Source organism: Clinocottus analis, unplaced genomic scaffold, assembly GCF_023055335.1.
Source record: "Clinocottus analis isolate CAN_PGR_092001 unplaced genomic scaffold, fCliAna1.0.p SCAF_10, whole genome shotgun sequence".
Taxonomy (NCBI): domain Eukaryota; kingdom Metazoa; phylum Chordata; class Actinopteri; order Perciformes; family Cottidae; genus Clinocottus; species Clinocottus analis.
In genome coordinates this window covers 5,686,071-5,706,823 of record NW_027175821.1, presented here as the reverse complement: position 1 = coordinate 5,706,823, position 20,753 = coordinate 5,686,071, and the positions used below count along the sequence as shown (strand labels likewise).

At 46.8% G+C, this 20,753-nt stretch overlaps 1 protein-coding gene across 4 annotated transcripts in view; it reads right to left on the bottom strand.

Moving 5' to 3' along the window:
* The window catches only part of ebf1a (EBF transcription factor 1a), a 54,740-nt gene extending 34,061 nt beyond the window's left edge, over positions 1-20,679 (bottom strand). For all 4 annotated transcript variants that reach the window (XM_068584171.1, XM_068584162.1, XM_068584178.1 and 1 more), the window contains exons 1-6: positions 19,840-20,679; positions 18,870-19,026; positions 17,758-17,821; positions 17,050-17,105; positions 15,653-15,726; positions 14,088-14,156 (exon numbers count right to left, since the gene is read on the bottom strand). In XM_068584171.1, the coding sequence (XP_068440272.1) occupies positions 14,088-14,156; positions 15,653-15,726; positions 17,050-17,105; positions 17,758-17,821; positions 18,870-19,026; positions 19,840-19,973 (554 nt within the window). In that variant the 5' untranslated portion in view covers positions 19,974-20,679. The remainder of the gene's footprint in view (positions 1-14,087; positions 14,157-15,652; positions 15,727-17,049; positions 17,106-17,757; positions 17,822-18,869; positions 19,027-19,839) is intronic.
* Positions 20,680-20,753: the final 74 nt, after the last annotated feature.

Genomic DNA, 20,753 nt, shown 5'->3' with positions numbered 1-20,753 from the left:
CCGCCTGTGCCGGGAGAGTAATTGAAAACAGGCGCAGAACGCACTGGGGTCCAGACAAAAAGTCAACTTCCCACCCCTGACTTTCCCATTCACTATATTAGCTGTCTTCCCATTCCATATTCTGGAGTCCTGGGGGCAAATGTAAGGGGGAGGAAGGGGTGAGTTGCCATTTGGATATAAGGCAGTGAAAGAGCAGTTGGTTATGGAGTCATATGAGGTACTGGAGAGAAAGACAAAAGCAGTGGGAATGGAGTGGTGGAGAAGGCTTTGTCTCCCAGGTGAGGGCCAGGGGAGGAGCAGTTAGGGTCGGGGTGAGAGGGTGGCGGACTGGTGGTGTTCCATGTGGGTGGGGTGGGGGAGTTGAGGGGGACAGCGGTTGTAAGTAGGAGTTTGAGACTGACAGGTGACATTACCCTGCGTCATGGCTGGAGGGACAGAGGGCGCGATGGTTATCCAAGCAGAGAAATGTCAACGTCCAGACACCGCTGTGACACACGCACGCGCGCACACACACACACACACACAAACAGAGAACTGCACCGACACACAAGCACACAAAGATCCAGGACAAAGGAGTCTGGAGTCTTTGAGAGCGAAAAAGGCTGGCTACAGTGGGCACAGATGAAGAGATTACATCCTCTCCATTTGAAAAAAAAGGAGGAGGTGAGACTAAAGAGACAAAGCAAAAGAAAAGGCTAAGAGTCACTCGCTGTACTATTACGAGTAAACAACCCTGCATTTATTCATATGGTCTGCTTTCTCAACATCTGCTTCCCTTCTTTCGTGGAGTCGGTTCCTTCACATTTGTCCCTTACCAATCTGCTGTCTGCCGTTTTCATTAAAGACTAACCTAATTTTGGCAAAGCTTATAAAATGTCCATATTGCTGCTCATTCGACCCCATTGATTTAGTGTTTGGTTAAATATTCACGACTGTGGATGCAATTAACATGCTGTTAATGAATAATTGATCGCATCTTAAGCGGCCATAAAACTCATGCATATTAATTATTGAAACAGGAAATATGAAGAAAAAAAACAACCTTCCTTGTTTTGCCTCAATCAACCTTCTTTCATTTTGTTTCTTTCGTCAGGCAGGCATGTTCAGAGTATTCAAGGGGGAAAAGTGGAGCTTATGAACGTGTGTGTAAGGGAAGCCGAAAGGACGCCGAAAGTGCTGCGAACACTATGCAAATGCCTCCCATAAACACTGCTTTAACAGCTCTTATATGCATTTACGCTGCGTTTGAGTACAGCCATTTAGCCCGTGCATACATCTCTACAGTATGCGTACAGCTCGGTGTGATGTGGAGTACAGTGCGGCTGAGCGCTGCGCTGACAGCTTCGGCGTGACAGAGGTAGTAGAAGCCCGTTTTGAGAGGCAAGTGTTTACCAGGAGCGAACACAACAAAAAACAAATCTAGCGAACATGGAGGGTGGAGGGGCGGCGGCGGGGGGGGCTTGTCAGTGCGAGACTAGAGATCAGTCAGCCAACAATGAGCTTTCCTCTCGCGCTGTGTCTCTACTAGTGTATGCTTATAGGCTGATGTCACCCCCGGCACCTCCCTGGGCCCTGCTGAGCGGAGAACAATGGTGTATAGAGGGAGGCAGTGCGGGGAGTGGAGGGGGGTGGGGGGGGGCAGCCTACATGTGCCTCACATTAATGCTGCGATGCACCTGTGGTCAGGTGAATATTAGACTCCCTTTCCCTATGTGTATGTATGAGAGCAAAACTGTGTGTTTGTGTGCATGGTTTGAGGGGGGGTGAATTCATTATCCATACATCCTGCACTCCTAACACACTCTAAAATGTCTTGACATGAAAAATACATCCCAGAAGCAGCCACACACTCCAGGAAAACACCAATTTACATCGTCGCTTGTTATTTATTTAGCACAGAAAAGCTCTAAGAGGTGTATGTGTGTGTGTGTGTGTGTGTGTGTGTGTGTGTGTGTGTGTTACCTCCCTCTACCTCCCTCTCCGGCACCTAACTAACTACTCGGCGATGTCGGTGCCTCGGAGCTAAAAGTGACAAGCCGTCAATTGTGTTCCAATATTAACCCCCTCTCTGCGTCTGCGTGCCTGTCTTCTTTTCTGTGATGTTGCCTTGATCAAAGAAGCGGAACTTTGGCAAAAAATAACTGGGGAGAGCGTGATGGAGGACACCATGCTGCTCACAGACTGATGAACGACGGCCAGTCTCTCAACAAAACACTGTCCCCTTTTTTCTTGTCTTTGTCTCCCCCTCTCAGTCTCACTCATTATCTCTCTCTCTCTCTTTCTCTCTCTCACTCTCAGAGAGGCAACATGAGGCGGTGGCATGAGCCTGATTCAGTATCTTCTATATACAGCCAAGGCGATAAGTATTAAAGTAGTGTACGGTATACTTTCTTATGCAGAGGGAGAGGCTGTGAACTCAAGCTTTTTATAATGGAGAGGGAGACGTGGCTTGCCAACATTTCTTCACCCCCGTCCCCCCCTTCCCTCCTATTTTGTTCATACGATCCTGAAGAGAGATGGCGAGAGGGCCAGGCGCGGGGGATAAAACAGAGACGAAGCGCACCAGAGTGACAGAATATGATACAAAAGATGCTCCGTGTCTGTGTTTCATCTTATCTAAGCAGGTTCACCTTGCGGTGAAATTCCTCAAACGCACCTACAGTCATTGGCAAAGTGAGAGAGAGGGAGAGAGAGAGAGGGAGAGAGAGAGAGAGAGAGAGAGAGAGAGAGAGAGAGAGGAGAGAGAGATGGGAGGGCTCTCTGTGGCTAATTTTCTGGGTGTGGGAAAGCAGAGCACCTAACACAGGTTGGCCTGGTTTCAGTAATGAGTTTGATTCTTCTCTCTGCCTCTTCAGTCTCACTGGGGACCAAGACTGCATAATAACATCCTCCATACACACACACACACTCTCTCTCACACACACACACACACACACACACACACACACACACACACACGTGCGCACGCACACACGCACAAACAGGTCTATGGGGAGCTAATTATTCTCACCTGTGTTAATTATTGCTGTAAGCCAATCAGCGGACTCTGTGCTAATTAGGCAGTGTTAGGTCTGATTAGTGTTTTGCAGCAGGCCCACTCCAACTGTTATCTACCATACTAGTCCCCTCAGGCGGAAGAGGAGAACAGGTGGAGGCTTGCCCTGTGCGTGTGCTTGTGTGTGTCTGTGTGTGCGCTCACCCTTAATAATAAATAACTGAGGGACAAGCTTAAATTCACAATAAGGCAAAGTCTAATCAGCTTCTTTTCAAATCAAACTTCTATTAAACAAAACAATGCATGCCATCAATTCAACTAGTCTCTGCCCTCTGAGTTAATTGGCCCTGGTTTGGGGTCACTTCTTTTATCTGGACCAACAGCCCCTGTGCCCTTTTAGTTAATGAGGGCTGATCCAGGATCAGGTCTGTCACTAATGGCTCCTTTTTGCCAGGATAACCCCTCGGATTGATCCACGCATCGCACATGCAACCCCCATCCTGACCCAGGAGAGTGGTCTCCTGTGCAAGTGTGTGTGTGTGTGTGTGTGTGTGTGTGTGTGTGTGGTTTTGGCAGAAAGCCGAGCTGCTCAAAAAGACGGAGGAAGACACGGAGAAGAAGGGAGTGGCGAAGGTATAAATGGAGGGTCTGGAGAGGATCTCCCAGCTGAGAGGAGTGAAAGGAAAAATGGGAGAAAGGGGGGAGAAAGGAGCAGATGACAAGAGGAGGAGGAGAAGGAAAGGGGGTGAGAGAGAGAGAAGGAGGCTGGAGGAAACCTTCCTCTTATGACACGATTGATTTTCTTTCAGAGGCTTGAGCCTGTCACTACTGAACACTTGGTCCCCCACTCCTCCACACACACACACACACACACACACACAAACACTCAATCACACACACATGCACAAACTCCGTGCCCTGACCTCCACGTGTGCCTGCTGGTCCATACTGGGTCTAATGACACCAGGGCCTCCCACAGATCAATACTAAACTGTCACTCAGCTGGCAAGCACATGCACGCACGCACGCACACACACACACACACACACACACACACACACACACACACACACACACACACACACACACACACACACACACCTCTACATGCACACACACACACACTCGCACACACACACATGCATACACACACAAAAGCAGTTGGACAGATGCAGACACACACGGACACACATGCGAGGTAGGGTATGCGTTTGCACATTTGTGTATGCTGGAAGCGATGTTTTCTACAACCTCAGCAGATGCCCTCCTCCTCCCCCTCCACTCACTACCCCCTTATACACACTCACACACACACACATGCACATACACTGGACCAAAGCCATATTCTCTCTCCTCAGCCGTTTTCTCACCCTCCTGCTCCCTCACATTGAGAGTCTGGGTCCTGATGTAATATTGATGAGCGAGGATGGAGGCCCTATAAAAAGTGATAGGTCCTTGTGATTGTAAATTATAGATTGACATCGATTTTACCACATACGCACGCATACAAATGCACGTGCGCTCACAGACACACACAAACAAACACACACACACACACACACACACACGGACACGTATCAAAATAGACACACAAATGCTTGTTTTTGTTTTCCGTCTCCTGTCGACTAACTTATTCCACGTCATCCAACGCGATCTCTTCCTGTTTCTTTTCTTCTTTCCACCCCCATTCTCCCTCCCTCCCTTCACTCTCTCCTCCTCCTCAACAATCTCAAGCACCCATCCGCCTCTCTCCATACACATCTCAAGTACCACTTAGAAAACCAGACTGGGGCCTGAGCCAAACTCTGCTCTCACTGGTTCAGTGTTTGTGTGACTTTTGGTGTCTTGGAGTCAAGATCGCAGAATAAAAAACAACAACAATAAAACAAAAACTCACAAATCATCACCAGCCGTGCGTTCTCCTTCAAGGCTGGACAAGCCCACATAATTTATGTCCAACTAAAAATCTGTTGACTGAGAAAAGCTCTGGCTAAAAACATTTGTTTGTCTCTGTTAAATCACTAATTATAGCCTGGCACAACACAGGGCAGATGCAGGCTAATTCACCATTAGGCCGTTTGGTGTTTATTAAACTTTTATAATGTGATCACTCTGATAACGGCACAATTGTTTCCCTGGGCGTGTGTGATTATACTGTTGTACCCCTCTGTCCCCTTGTAATGGCTCCCGCCGAGTGTATGTGTGTGTGTCCGTATGTGCGTGTGTGTGTGTGTGTGTGTGTGTGTGTGTGTCTTGGAGCTTGCAGAGTAGTGTTTTCCATTTCTCATTAGAGTGGCACAGACTCCTGCTGCAGGGTCAATGGAGGGGGAGAGGGTGTGTGGATATGTGTGTGCGTGTGTGTGTGTGTGTGTGTGTGTGTGTGTATGTGTGTATCTGTTTGAAGGGGAGTGGGGTGGTAATGAGCGCAGGAACATAATACTACGGCGTCCATTAATGCTCTGAGGCAGTGACATTAGGCATACTTAACTAATAGAGCCAGTCTCTGCAATTACCCACTGTTATCTCTGCAGCTTTAGAGGGGAACCGGCTTTAATAAATGTTTGTAGTGATGTGATAAATGCCAGGTTTGCTCATTTGTAATCTACACTGCGGGACAAGGGGAAGCGGGCGGATCTAATTGTTTTACTCCCGATTCAAGAACGTGGCTGAGTTCAGAGAATGGGAAAAAAAAAAACGTCTTTCCTATTGAGAGCGTTTTCCTCAAGGTACATCTTTCTCCCTCTCTCTGTTGTCTGTCTACCTGTCTCTTCGTGTCTCTCAGTGGGGTACCGTTCCGACTGTCCTCCTTGTCAAACAGAGAAAAGCGGTCCATACCCGGCGCTCACCGCCACGTCTCTGCCTCCTCTTCTTCCCTCTCCTCTCATCTCCCTTTCATCCCGGCCACTTCAGAGGCGCGGCCGTGATTGCGCGTGTAAACATCTTGTCACGCTAACATGGCCGTCACGGCGGAAGAGAGACGCGCTTCATTAACGGCACGCTTGTAAGTTTGTCTTTGTGTGTTGAACGCGCCTGTGTGGGCTACATGTCGGTCCGCACAGTGCGTTTCTCGAACGTCCTCGGGGGTCAGTGGCAGAAACGTGGAGGAGCTCGGTCACCAGCGTTCTTCTCTTGTGCAAATGTGACACAATTCATGGAGTACCATCAGCTGCAATCCCACAAAATCAAAGTCAGTACCTGCGCCATGTCAGCTTTACTCTGTTCTGAATATCTACCACAAAGAATGACTGTCAATTAACAAGAAAGTAATCTCTTGCTTTGGAAAATACACCAACAGCTTCAACTCCTTGCACACCCCTCACTCTTTTGGCAGTAAATCTTCTCTGTTTGTGTGAAGACAATAGCCAGAGGAAGAGGGGGAAAGAGAGAGAGAGAGAGGGAGTGGTGTAGGGAGGGAAAAAGAGGGTACGGGAAAGAGGCAGACGAGAAAGAGGCAGACGAGAAAGTGGCGCTGTTAATTGTTTTCCAGAAAAAGGTTGCGGAGGTCTGCCTGTTTGAACTGAATGTCACCTCATGTAAATCACAGCCTCTGTGTTGGAGAAGCCAATAACCGGGATAATTAGCGCGACTGTCTCCCGTGCCGCACGCAGATATCGAGGAAGCACACGCCGCTGAGGAAGAGCGTTCAAACGCAGGGGAAGATTCCAAGTGTGATTAACTAGAAAAAAAAAGAAAAAAGAACCCTTCAGAGTTAAATCTGGAGTTTTGAGTGGGAGGACCAAAGAAGAAGACACGTAGAGACTGAGGGGCAGGTAGAGAGAGGAAGAGAGATGAAGAGCAGAGACACGTGGATGTAGAAAATCACAGAGACAAACACTTTAGGAGACAAGGAAGAAAAGGAAGCGAGTGAACATTCCTCCCAGCGAGGTCAAGCCACTCGGTAAACAAACAAACAACGTTAGCTGCACACACACAAAGGGGGTGAGGCGGTGTAAAACAACAAAGTGTCTCAGTCGTTTGCCTACGCCTTACTTTGTCTCCCCTCATCAGTTACATAAACACAAACAAAGGCCTTTAAATTCAGCTCGGCTTTTTGAAGTGGAACAGTGACATGTGCTTGGGTCTCATTTGTTGATGATTAATGCAAAGTAAAAAAGAATATATTAGAAATGTAAGAATATATCATCCCTTTGATCGAACCATGCGGTTGACCATAATTGTCTGCATGTTGACGTCGCTGCTTTACGTTTAATTACGCCAGAGATACTTCCTTGAAGTTTTTCTTTTGTCTCTCAACATTACAGCTCAAATTAGGCGAGCTCAATGTCACAAAACTCATATATAAGCAGATGTGAAATGGTTGAACTTGAAAATGATGATATGGTAACTAAACAGCCTATAGATGTGCCAGAGTGTGCGTGTTTTTTTTTTAAACAGCAAAATCTCATGTAAAATTATTTCGAATATATGAAAAGGATCACTCCGGTGTTGCAGAGTCCCACCACAAGTATAACACTCTATACCTCTCCCTCCTTGTCTCCCCCATGCCGTGCAGGTTTTCCTTCCATTGTAGCGTGTGAAACTGAGAGCGCCGCTCACAGCGCCTATAGCCAGCGATCCATTCTTCCTGGACAGATTGATGGAAAACAATCAACAGACTATACATCTTGCTCGGGCACAGCGGGTCACCAGCATTCATCCTGGACACCTGGACTTACATCCTGGGCCGTGGCGCTGAGGTAAAGCTAAAAAAAAAAGGGTCTGGGACGGAAACGGACTTGTTGGAGGTGAGACGCTAGTCTGGGAGTAGAGGGCCGGGGGGGTATACGGTGCGGGCATGAGGCGTGAAGTCTGCGTTCTCACTTAGCAGAAGTAATCAGTAAACAATGAATCGTCAGCGAGGACTCGGATCGGGGCGGCTGGAAGCTACACTGCTTGATGACACACTGGCTCAGCGTGCTGGGAGAGGACCGAGTATCCTTCACTGAGAGGAGCTGCTGTGTCTATTCAATTACGAGCAGCAACACAGGCGGCCATGTAACACATTGGCTGTGAGAGAGCACTTAGTGGGCCGTGCGCTCGACTGTCCACACACATCAGAGCATTAAGGAAACAAAGCCACACACACACATAACCATGCTCGTCCAAATGTATAGCATCACACACTGAGAGGCGCACGCTCGCGCTCTTCACGCCTCATTTGAAAAGCAAATTGAGCGCATCTTCTAGGGCAAGTCACGGACTAAATCCTGGAAAACGTTCCCCTTTTTTTCACCCGCAGCGCCGCTCGCTCTCACACATCATGGGACCGTTCCTATGGTAAATATATCTTCATTCTATTTCTCCTCTTCTATCTCTATCTCTCTGTCCTGCAATTTCCAACACCCAAAATGTCTTAAATAGGTCTTAGAAGTAGGACGCTACTCATTTGGGTCAGCTGTGGCCGGCCAAACCCCTTCATTCTGGGACAGAACAAACACTGACACAAAGGCAGTGGGAACGGCCAAGGAGAGCGGCCAGGTCAAGCAGGGAATTTTAAGCAGTAATGACAAAGCAGTTTGCAGAAAACATAGAGCTACAACGGCGCTATTTACAGTAGCTTTTGTCCAACTGCAGTCGTCATGAAACCCAGAACTTTTCACTGATTTGACATTTGTAAATTACATTCTTTATGCCCTAATAAACTGTGTGTTACCTACATTCAGCTGGGGAGCATTAGCTTAACTACCTATAAAGTGTGATAGCATCTATGTTTGGTTTATTGGGGAAAGAATTAAAAGCAGAAACACACACACAAAACTTAAGTAAATAGGATACTTATTTTCGGTGTGTTCCCTCCTTGTTTCCTCACCGCAAAACAAAAACAGCTTGCGCTAATTCGACATTTCATATCATGGAAACAAACCCGTGTTTACGCTCAGAATGACGTGTAAAATTGTTTCGTGGTGTGTTTGCAAATGAAAGCGAGCCAGTAGTTGGTGGTGAGAGTGCTGAAGGTCTGGATGAGACAGAAAGAGGCAGCGCAGTTTTAGAGGCTCCTCGACCTCCAAACTCCCTGCTGTCAATCAGCGCAGCCGTCTTTCCCTCGGGGCTGCGCTTTCCTCCCACCCTGGGGGGTGGGGAGAGGAGGAGGTGGGGGGGAACCACGGCAGGGAAGAAAGAACACAACCAAACAGATGCAGAGAGCTGCAGGTCAATGTGTGTGTGTATGTATGTGTGTGTTACATTATACTGCCCGCCTGTGGATTCTTTTAAGTGCGCATGCGTGTGTCTGCATATGTATTTGTGTACTGTGTATGATTATATCTGAGCGCGTGAGCTACATCTATGTCTATGCGCGCGCGTGTGTGTGCGTATGTGTGTGTGTGTGTGTGTGTATGTGTGTGTGTGAGGCAGATTTGTGAGGCGGCCAACACCTGAGGGAGGGGAGTTCTGCCTGCATATCGATGAGCCAGCAATTCTGCCTCTTTGCCCCTCAGCCCTGCACAAACACCACAACCTGCTCAGGGCCAGTCCTTTTTAAAGCCTCTATAACATCTAATGCAGCTGCCGCCACCCCACCTCACACCCCACCCAACATCCCACCCAACATCCCACTCCAAGACTGCACAAAAGAAACAGCACATCAACGAGAAACAATAATAATAATGTCTAAAAAGAAAAGGGCTGTGCCGAAAAAGATCTCTCCTCCCACAAAGAGAAACACCAAAAGAGAATTACTGTCTGGGTCTCATGACTTTTCTTTGTCTTGCAGGGAAATGTAAATCTAGTGATAGGTGGATTGAAAAACAACAGAAAACCAACTGAGAGAAACAAGCAGAATAGGGAAGTTAAATGAATGACTATCCTTCATAAAACAAAAGAAAAGACCCAGGACGTGGGAAAGAAGAAGGAATTAATGAAGACCTCGAAATTCAGACGTCAGACACATCAAGATACAGTCAAGAATGCAGGATAGCTGCGCTGTAAGTGTGTTTTCACCTTCTCACTAACACAGTCATGGATATGAAAGTGAAACTAAGCTGAGGGGACGGAAGGCACCGCCAGTAAACCACATTAGCATCAAATGCAAATGAGAAGGGGGCTAATGGCTGGACAGGTGCAGACTGGGCCTCTAAATGACACACACACACACACACACACACACACACACACACACGCACACACACACATACACGCACACACACACACACAAATGAGATGGATGAATTAAACATGGGTGGGCTCGGCTTGGGGGGCTGGCAGGGCTGACATAAAGTCAATGACATACATTATTCACTAGCGCACGTTAGCCCAGCCAAGGCAACACATGACCTCTCACCCCAGGAAGTGCATCCAAACATAACAACCAAAACAATGAGGGGGTTCCCCCTCTCCAGAGGTAGACAACGATGGGAGAGTGACAAACAAGCTATGCAGCAAAATGCATCAGCTTGGAAAATGCAATCCTCGAGACGTTGCAAAGTTTACCCGTTCCTCCCAGATGTGTCGGGTGATCTAGTGTAAAAACCGAAGCAGGTGTAGGCCCATGGCAGGCCGGGTAAAAAACAAAAACAGGTCCACAAGTGCTAACTAACTACCCACCGTGAAGCTGAGAGTCTCTCCGTTCCACTGGCTCACAGAACAGGAAATTGTCAGCCATGACATCATCCTCCCCGGGAGGAGCACTTCCTGCCCGACATTCTTCACTCAACACACACACACACACAGACACACACACACACACACACAACAGCCAGGAAATGGCCTCTATCAACACACACACACACTCTCCCGGGGAAATAGCCAACATCGATGCGGATACACAAGCAAAGACACGCATGCAAGGAAATGGGCCACATCAACGGCGGGCTGCAGGAGTGTGTGCAAATGCAAACACACACTCAGAAGCAGCTATAAACCTGAAATAACATTGCCCCCCCCCCCCCCCCCCCCCTCCTACCCACACATACTCACTTCCTTGAATGGAAAGGGGGATCATGGGAAATGCTGGGCTATCCAGTGGATCCTTATCTGTGGTCACACAGAGTTTCTCTCCCCCCCTCCAGAGAGGCTCTCCCTGCCTGGGGGACACCCTGCGGCAAGCCTAGGGGAGCTGGCCGGGCAGGAAAGGGCCACGGGACACAGGTGGTAGAAGGCAAGAGAGGACACATGGGGCCGGAGGGACGGTCACAGCCCCAAAGTGAGTAGGACTGAAAGACTAGTCCACAATGAGATGGCTGCAGCAAATTAATTAACAAAAACAGTTCTGTGGGGGAGACTTATTTGAGAAATGCTATGCAGAGATATAGCAAAGGTGCACACGGGTGAGAGGCAAATGTGTTTGTGATTTGAGGCCCATCGAGTCACATGATAGACTGACTAGCAGTAGCTGCATGCGATTAACCCCGCGCTAACCAGGAGTGATGGAAGTGGAGTTGGTGGAGGGGGTTAAGGACTCCCCTCATTTTATCCTGCCTCTGTAAGAGGCTAAAGTGGACCACACATGTTTCCCCGGGGAAGATATAGAGGCGCACACAGGCCTCTCACCTTTCAGCTGCTTCCCCTGCCCAGTGTCAAGCACAGACACAGCTTGTCATGCCAAGGTCTGACTGAATTTCTTCTCCACCTCAGAGGTTAAATGCATGAAATATAGCCTAAGTTTCCTTCATCTTCATGACCGGCTGATGCAGATCAGATGGACTGAAAATCGTAAGCAGTAAGAAATGACAACGCTACCTATAAAACTGAATGTCTCCGCTACCATACTCCCAAAACCGAAGCAGCATGAAAACAGGACAGATTGTGGGGGATGTTTCTTTCAACTTCAGTAAAAATTTAAGAAATGTTAAAGTGCGTTCTGCTATCGTAGCCTAAACAAATATCCTTCATAATTAAAATCTGCCTCGTATTGCTCCTTGCAGACGCTTTAAAGCCCAAACAAATTCACTTTTCAACAGGAGGGGAGATAAAGAGACGGGTTAGGGAGATTTTCCCGGTGAGTACAGTACCCAGAGCGCTGCCGATCCACACTGTACCAGATTTGTTCTCCTAACAATCAAATAAGTTTCTCATTAGCTGACTTTATTTTTCCTCATTCCTGCGGTTTTGCTGCAGTGGCCTGTTTCTCCCATCTTAACGAGAGAGAGAGCTAATTAGGCAATCAGACCCATTACTCTTCCAGAAGAGTTAGAGCTAGCCCAGCTAATTAGGGCTGTAAAATCTAATCATCTCTGCGAAACAGCAGAGGGCTAACGAGCCCTTATTTAACGAACTAAACAACTTCAAGGGTGGAGAGAGGCTGTTGATGGTATTTCTTTATGAATTTGAAGGAGGGGAACTCGTGGTAATTGAGTCAGTTTCACCCCTCACAGTTGTTTGTTTATGAATCCCTGATTATTACAACTGCCAAGAATATATTGGTACTAAATGAGCAAACGTATCAACCCTCCTCTCGTTATTCCCCTTCAGTCCCCCCCTTTATAGCAAGCCAACCTCCCCGTTCGCTCTCCTCTCACCTGACCTATTTTCCTGTCCAGAAAGAGTGCTCGCTGGAGAGGAAAAACAGAGATATTGCTGTTGTTTTCCCTCCCCCTGTTCTAATTTGTTGTTCGTTAATGTTGCCCTCACACCTGAGCCATTGGGCGTCGGGGGAATACCGCCAGCGAGCGACCACAACACATGCTCGGTGTGGGAAAGCTGTTCACAGCAGAGATCAGCCTGTTTCACCGAGGTGGTTCTGCTCAAACTGCGGCAAACTGAAGGTGGGGGGGGGAGTTTAACCGTGGCGAGCCGGGACGTTGCCCAGTAAGAAGCGGAGCGTCGGAGCCCACTCATGAGAAATTCAACAAGTATGCACAAGCGAAAAACAAAAATCAGAAATGTGGCACAGAGTGATGGGCAGGCGAGTTGTGCGAGGCCACGTGGTGGGGTGCAGCTGTCTCAGGGAGCGCTGAGGTGAGGCCTTCCGCTTCACTGGAGCGGAACGAGGGTGACGCACACACACACACAAACTTGCACACAAATACACGCACGCGCACACACACACACACACACACACAGGTAAAAAGTAGCTTTTGACTGCAGCAGCGAGCACAGGACAGCTGTGTTCATCGGATAGCACAGGTCACTGCCTGATTAACACTCACACAAATGTGACAAATTCAAATCATACATGAAACCTAAATAACCTACGATGCACTGTGTGATAATGCCGTCGTTTGGAGAGGTTGAACACAGTCAGAAAGGGCAATAAATTATCGGGAAATCTCTTCAATTTGTTTAAATTAGGCCTTAAATCTGCATGCTCCAACAACTGCTCAACTAGAAACAATAATTCCTCTCACAATATGTGTCCGTGTGCCACATGCACGCACGGGCCGGACTGTAAATCTACTGGGCTTTTCTTTTTTTTTCTTCGACTGACCGTAAATCATGCGAGCTGCTCCATCTGTCAGAGGAAGTTTATGACGGCAGGAGAAAGGTGTACACTCAAAGAAAAGTGTGTGCTTGCAGGAGTGTGTCTGTCTGTGTCAAAAGCGGGATGCAGGCTTCGGTCTACCACACCCGGCCCAGAGTGAGATTTATACACAGGAACAAACACACACAAACACATGCACACGCACACGCACCCACACACCCACACACCCCCCCACACACCCACACACACACACACACACACACACACACACACACACGCGCTGTAACCCTAACTGCTCATCAGCTAAATCATCAACCCGACCACACAAACACTGTTTGACCACACTTGAAGCGGAGCTCAACTGCTGTGTGATTGCTCCTCCACTTCACACACATACCGCTGCAATATTATTTACTAGTGTTTCACACATTTTGCGCACATACGATTATGGCTGCTGAAACTTTAAACAAGCTGTGGCCTGCTTTATTATGCCTGCAGGTTATGCATTTCGCAGCCAAATAGCATGTGGGAAAAAAGCTTTAATCGTTCTACTTCACTGGAAATGTATATGAAATGTCGTCGTGATTTTTATACCACTAGTGGGTTTCCGCGACATCTGCTGCCTGTGTATTCTGCACACAGTTCCTGTTCACACCCACCGGCCGGGTGTGTTTTGTGTTCGCGATGACAGCGCAGCGTTGCGTCGGACGAGGTCAAAGGGCAAAGTTTGCTTACCTGTCGATGATGACAGGGTCTGATGGGGTCTCGTTCCTGTTGCCACAACTCTTCTTATCACAGCATCGACTGCAGGCAGGTCGAGAGAGGAGGGTTGCGGCGGAGGGAGGCAGAGACAAAGGGGAGTTTAGTCACACAGACGTGAACAGCAGAGAAATAAAGATAAGGTACATCACAGAGAAGGAAGTTGGATGAGCATACAGGGAAGAGAAAGAGGACTAAAAGGGCGTGAGACTTTGGCAGAGTTTAAGAAAACATCGTGAATTGGATATCTGCCGGGCTTCCCGAGGTAAGACCGGGGCTCTAGCGCTACAGTAGTTGAGATCAGCGGGGCGATTTTCGGAGAAGTTTGGAGGAGAAGAGCAAAAGCAGGGAGCTTGAATGGGGCTGGATACAAACTTGAATTAGCCTTGAGGGCTCAGGTTAGCTCCATTTCTGTCAGACATCACACAACCAGACATCTTATGTTCTCTATTTTTCCTCAGCGCTCGTCCCCTCCCTCTATCCCGCCTCTCTCTCTCTCCCTCTCTCTCTTTCACTCTCGCTCTTCCTCTCTCGCTTTCAGAAGTGGGTCACAGAGTGGTCCCACTGGACCTGGGGAGTAGTGCATGCTGGGTAGAAGGGGGTTGCATACTGATGTGACGAGTCCTTTCTGAATCATTTGACTGCAGCACAATGTAACAGTGTTGTTGTGTGCCGTCAGCACCCTCCCTCCTCCCTCCTCCCCAACCCCACTCCCCTAATTCCCCCCAAAAAGTATCATCCCGTCTACCTTTTCTTCTTCCGTCTGCTCGTCTGTGTGTACCTGTATCTGACTACGTGGGCACATGTAGGAGGAGATGGAGAAAGACACAAAAGAGGGGGAGAGAAGGGGGGGAGACAGATTGACCCTCCCCCCTCTACTTTCTTGAGTCCCTCAGGACTGGAGGGTTGGAGAGCCAGATCAGATTTCTGATCTCGACCGTTTCCTCCGGCATATGAAAACAAGTGGTCTAAATTGCCTCGTGTGATAACCAGGAAGTGGCTACACTTTGCCACTGGCCATTTCTCTAAATGTAACTCCATGTGTATTTTTAAATGTCTAAAATCATGCGATTGTTGATCACAAATGCAAGCGAAGGCCTGGGAGATCTACGCTTTCTTTAGTGTATTTGACTCTGTGTGTGTATGTGTGTATGTGTGTGTGTGTGTGTGTGTGTGTGTGTGTGTGCGTGTGTCTGTATTTTATGTGTAATCCGAGTATGTCCCCTTCTGCACATAGCTCACTGTCAGGACACAGCAAACTGCATGTATTACACAGACTAAGGAGGATGGGTTTGAGTAATGAGCTTTTCCTTGTCCTAATTAGCTGAACATGAGAGGGATGTACACTCGCACACACACACACACACTCACACAGATCCCTACCAACAGAAATAGGCCAGGGCCCATCTCCCCAACCCACTTTGAAGGAAAATGATAAGATTTCTATTGTAATTTAGCAGTGCTCCTCATGTCATTGCCCCCACATTACACCGACAGATACAGAGCCGCCTCCAACGTGTGAGAATGATGTTTTGTCTTACCTGCACATGATCTCATGGGTCAGCAGGACCCGACACATCTCTGGGTTTTTATCCTGGCCCTCGTAGATAATCGCCTGAAGGATGGAGAGAAAATTCAAATAACTGTCAATTTTATTTTATTTATGTGTGGAATGCTGAAAAGAAGAAAATGTGAGCAATGATGCGGGAGGAAAATAAAAAAAAAAAAAACAACTGAAAAGTGTTTGTCTTTCATCTGGGAGTAGTGCTGTCTATCTGGCAAAAATGTGTGTGTCGTGGGAATCCGGTCCTCCTGAACAGGAACGCTCTGTTCTGACAGTAAGAGCAAAAGTGTGTATGTGTGTGTGTCTATATATGCATATGTGTGTGCCAGTGTATGTGTGTACTCCTGCGTGTGCATATGTGTTTGTGCGTGCACGTATGTTTATATGCTGTGTACAGTGAGCAGTTGGACTGCCAGACTGGAGTATAGTGCACCATCTGGTCCATACAGCACAGCGTCCAAAAATCTAGTCTGGTTACCCCTCCAACCCCACTCAACATGCTCTCCAGGGCTATGATCACCGCACACACACACACACACACGTGCACACACTCACGCCGAACAACGCGCCAACACGAACGCACTCACACAAACAACATCCCCTCCTACTCCTTTCATTCTAAGGCAAACTATCTTCAAGCCTAATGGCACTAGAGGCAGAATTGGCAAAACAAAAGACCTGATATCAAAACAGCGTTGAAGAGGCTTATTTTCCCTTCGCATCGAAGTCGTCCTCGCGGAGAATTCCCTCAGTGTGCGCCAGCCCACATGTGCTGCTCTGTATTTCTTTGTGTGATTGAATTGGCCATAACACACTCTGGGATAGTTTGTTCTGTTTCACATTGAGGAAATGAGGGTCAAGGTCCTCAAAGAGTGAGCTGGCATGCATCACTGTCTCTCTCAAAACACTAACGCACAACCGCTTCTGCACCTCACTGAGATGTCCACACAGTCACACAGCCTCACACACACACATATATATATATATATATATATATATATATATATATATATATATATATATATATATATATATATATATATATATATATACTGCCTGACGCTTGTAAAAACACACACACGTAAACACACACCATCTGCACTACTGGCTGCTGTGCAGAGGTAGAGTACGAGGACACATGTCCTCTACTTTTCTGGGCCTCTGTAAATGTATTCCACAGGTAAGACAGGTCGTTTATCAAGCCGGCTGTGCTGTGCTGAAGTTGAGGGTCTCAGACACAGGCATGTGGTGGGGACCATGGGGAGGGGAGAGGGAGGGGGGGGCGAGGGCGGTTCACCATTCAAACCAACACAACCATCAAACCCACCGATGCACAGTTTCATTCTTTGAACCCGTTTAGTGCAAACCTCGTACCTGTTTAGTCATAGAGTCGATGAGACGAACGTACAAGTCCTGCTCTGTCCTGATTCCTGCGGGGAGACAGAGAAAAGGTTTGAATGTAACGCTGCGAACAATAAAGCACACGTTGTGTATCTCCTGACTGCCCCTCTGAGGCACTTTGTGAGAAACTAAATGAGTCCAAACTGATATTAATGACTTTCAGTATTTGTTGCTGTCAGTTTGCTCTAAACTCAAAGGTTTTATTTACTTCCGTTAAATTTGATCTATCAAAATGTGCAAAGCAGGGAGATCCCTAAGGTTTACTGAATTATAATCAATATAATTTGATTATTCAATGGAGGCACCAAGACTACAAGGTAAATGTTCAAATTGAGTTCAGGAAACCTTTTATTAAGCTTTCCTGTGTTGTTTACTGCTGACCGGAAAATATCTTGTTACTGTAGTAAGCAGCAAGGACAATAATATTATTTATTATTATTATCATTAATTCTAAATAGTAATGTAGTGATAATAAAAAGTAATGTGTAGATAGCAACTTTTAAAACATTTACTAAAAAGATCACACATTAAATTCCCTGAAATAATACAATAATTCACAGAACTAAACAGGATGTGACCTCCTTAAACATTTGTTTCCCGAATTTGCTCACGTCATTGAGGGATTTATTTTTTTTTAAACTTTTTTTATTGCTTCATAAAAATGATGTAAGCTAAACTCACCGTTACTGTAGAGGAGCTGGAGTCTATAATGGATCCCATTGTTGGTCTTTTCCCCCGTCGTTTCCTATGAAAATTAAACCACACAGAGCCCGTCAGAGCAAGAAAACATCTCCTCCTGGGACTTTTACTGCGCGTCCACGACTTGAGATTTTTTAGACTACTAACACTGCAATCACATTTGATACCTTCGGAGTATCAGAGCAAAGAAAGGAAACAAGGTTCTGCTTGTAACTTGAACAACTTTTTTTTTTTTTTTAAATTTTTGACAAAATATATCCTGTAAACTCAATTTCTCAATTATCTGATATTTTAAGGAGAAAGAAAAAACCCTTTTGTAGCAATAGGCCTATTTCGAACTTTATTGACCCAAATTAGAAACGGAAATTGTCGCTACAGACAATTAATAAATGTAATGATACACAACATGACATATTTATAAATTACATATTCAACAAATCACATTGTGTATAATATACTATTTAAATGTGTTATTGTTGACCAATAGTAGAAGGACGTTTGGATTTGATAAATAATGAACACGTCGATACCAAAAGCTGATGAATAAAACACGCATTTAAAGAAAAACTCTCCCTTTAAACGCAACGTACAAACAGATCAATATTACACTTGATCGACGTGTCAAACGTTAATATTGATGTTTGTTTGGATAAGTAAATATCGTGTCTGACAACACCTGCAGGAATAGGGCAACCCGCTGTGCTGAACTGTCATAATAATATCAAGCGATGCCATTAGTGTCAAAAGTGTTCGTGCACTTGATTTGCGCCTTTAAATGAACCAGTTTAAAATTAATTTCGAAGGTTTTCCTAAATTATAAAGAAAATCCGAACGTAAATCAGAAGTGTGTAAATCTTTCAGGAAACCACATGTAAAAAGCCTTCGTGATCCCTGCTGTGCGCGTCTGGCCACTTTGTTAACACAGGTCTGGTAATTTATCACTTTGACTAAACAGCCAGTATACTGTGTCAGTCAATGTTCCAATAAAAAGCACGCATTAAAACTTATTTTATACAATTTATTATATACTGCCATGGGTTTAATTTAATTTATTTTTGTGCGTGCGCGCGTGTGTGTGACTGAGTAAAACTCACCTTGTCCTTCTCCACAAAGTCAATGTAGGTGGTTCTCTCTATTTCCACCGGCTGACCCTGTCTGTCGTACAAAGCCAGGACGAAGTGGAAGAAGTTGGACTTGCGGAGGTTGGAGGGCGGCTGTTTCTCGAAGTGTGCCCGAGCAAGACCCACTCCGCTGCGGACACAAGCACAAGCCAGCACCATCCACCACGGAGGCGATTCAAATAAATTGTTTCAATAAAGAATGCAACATAAGAGTGATCTGCCTTTAAACACACAATCTACAGTCGCTGTCCGATTATAAAATCCCTCACACGTCATTTAATTAAAACCGATTTCAAATGCGCACACGTGCTTTTTATAGTTTAAATAACAATAATGAAACAAATGTGTGGAAATATGAAGCAATAGGCCCAAAAGGTTAATTATACGTAAACATAATTTGAAAAGTGAATTGCCTTCATGTCTGCTGTCGATAAAAGTGTGATATTTTATTTTCAACGTGACCAACTTGATTTATTACAGGCCTGGAATATTTAAATTGTATTGTTTTAAGAAAAATTCCAGCTGACCAAAAATAATAAAGTATTCACAAAGTAACCTCCTCTACTTTATCACGACTAAAGAACAGAAACAACCACTGACGTAAGGTGGAACACACGTTTCCCCTCACACACAAAAAGAAGTGAATCTAAGCCTTCATTTAAACCCTGCGAGCCTTAAAGTGCTTGGAGCTAACTGAGCTTTCCGTCCAGAAATATGCTAAACCGCTCCGAGCCACATGCAGTATTATATCGTGTTGGACTTGCAGCTAAAAACTTAAAAAGCCAGCAGGAACGGTGGTTATCCAACTATACGTCCTCTTGGGAACGCGTGCTGCCCCGAGTGGTACCGGCGCTCCGTGCCTAACGCCGCCGCTCTGAACGCGCTCTCCCCCCGGTTCTCCACGCCCCGGTGCCGCGCAGCGCCGAGGCCGCCTCAGGCTCACCTCTGGGCGGCTGTGTTGGAGTCCAGCACTCCGGCGCCCTGCATCCATGTCCGAACCGCGTTCATCCCGGCCACCATGGGCTCTTCTTTCATACTACTCCCACTCCTCTGGATGCTTTCGTGGATGCCAAACATCAAAACGCACCTTCGCGCTGTCGCTGTGTGTGTGTCTCTCTCCCTCTCTCTCCCTCTCTCTCTCTCTCTCTCACACACACACACTCTCTCTCTCTCCTCTCTCTCTATCCTCCTCTCCTGGGCTCCCTCCTTTTTCCTGCCTCCCCTCCTCTTGCGTCTGTTTGATCGCGCTGTCAGAGGAGCAAAGTGGCGTGGTCTGTTTCACTTGGCGTTTAGTTGCGCGTGTTTCTCAAAGTAAACAAAAGATGCGACATGTGGAAGGAAAAGGGGAGCTGTCGGCATCCAGGGTTAGCTGCACCTCATGTCAGCGACTCCACAAATGAAGAAAAAAAAAAAGAAGAAGAAGAGGGGGAAGCGGCAGCTGTGAAGATGAACAACGCTGAGCGCGATGAAAGGGGAAGCGCAGGATGAGAGGCTGCACCGAGTTGGCGACAGTCCCCCGGATCAAGGTGCAGCTGACAAAAACACAAGCAAAATGTCACTTTTCTGCAACAAACAGTCCACGGCGGGAAAAGAAAACCAAGGAGATGAAACACGCGTCGCCCTCCTTCGCTCCGTGTCTGTGTATCGCAAAGTCTTCTTCCCTGTTCAGATGAATGAAAACGGAAGATTCGCGCGCAATTAAGAGGCTGTCCTGGGCAACGGCGGCTCCGCTCCTCGTCGGCTCCTGCTTCGGGTTGATTTGCGCTCGGCTCTTCCCAGAGGAATCACTTTGGACCATCTCTGGGATGCCAAACAGGAGAGGACGAGTAGGTGAGGGAGGCGTGGTTTACAACGCGA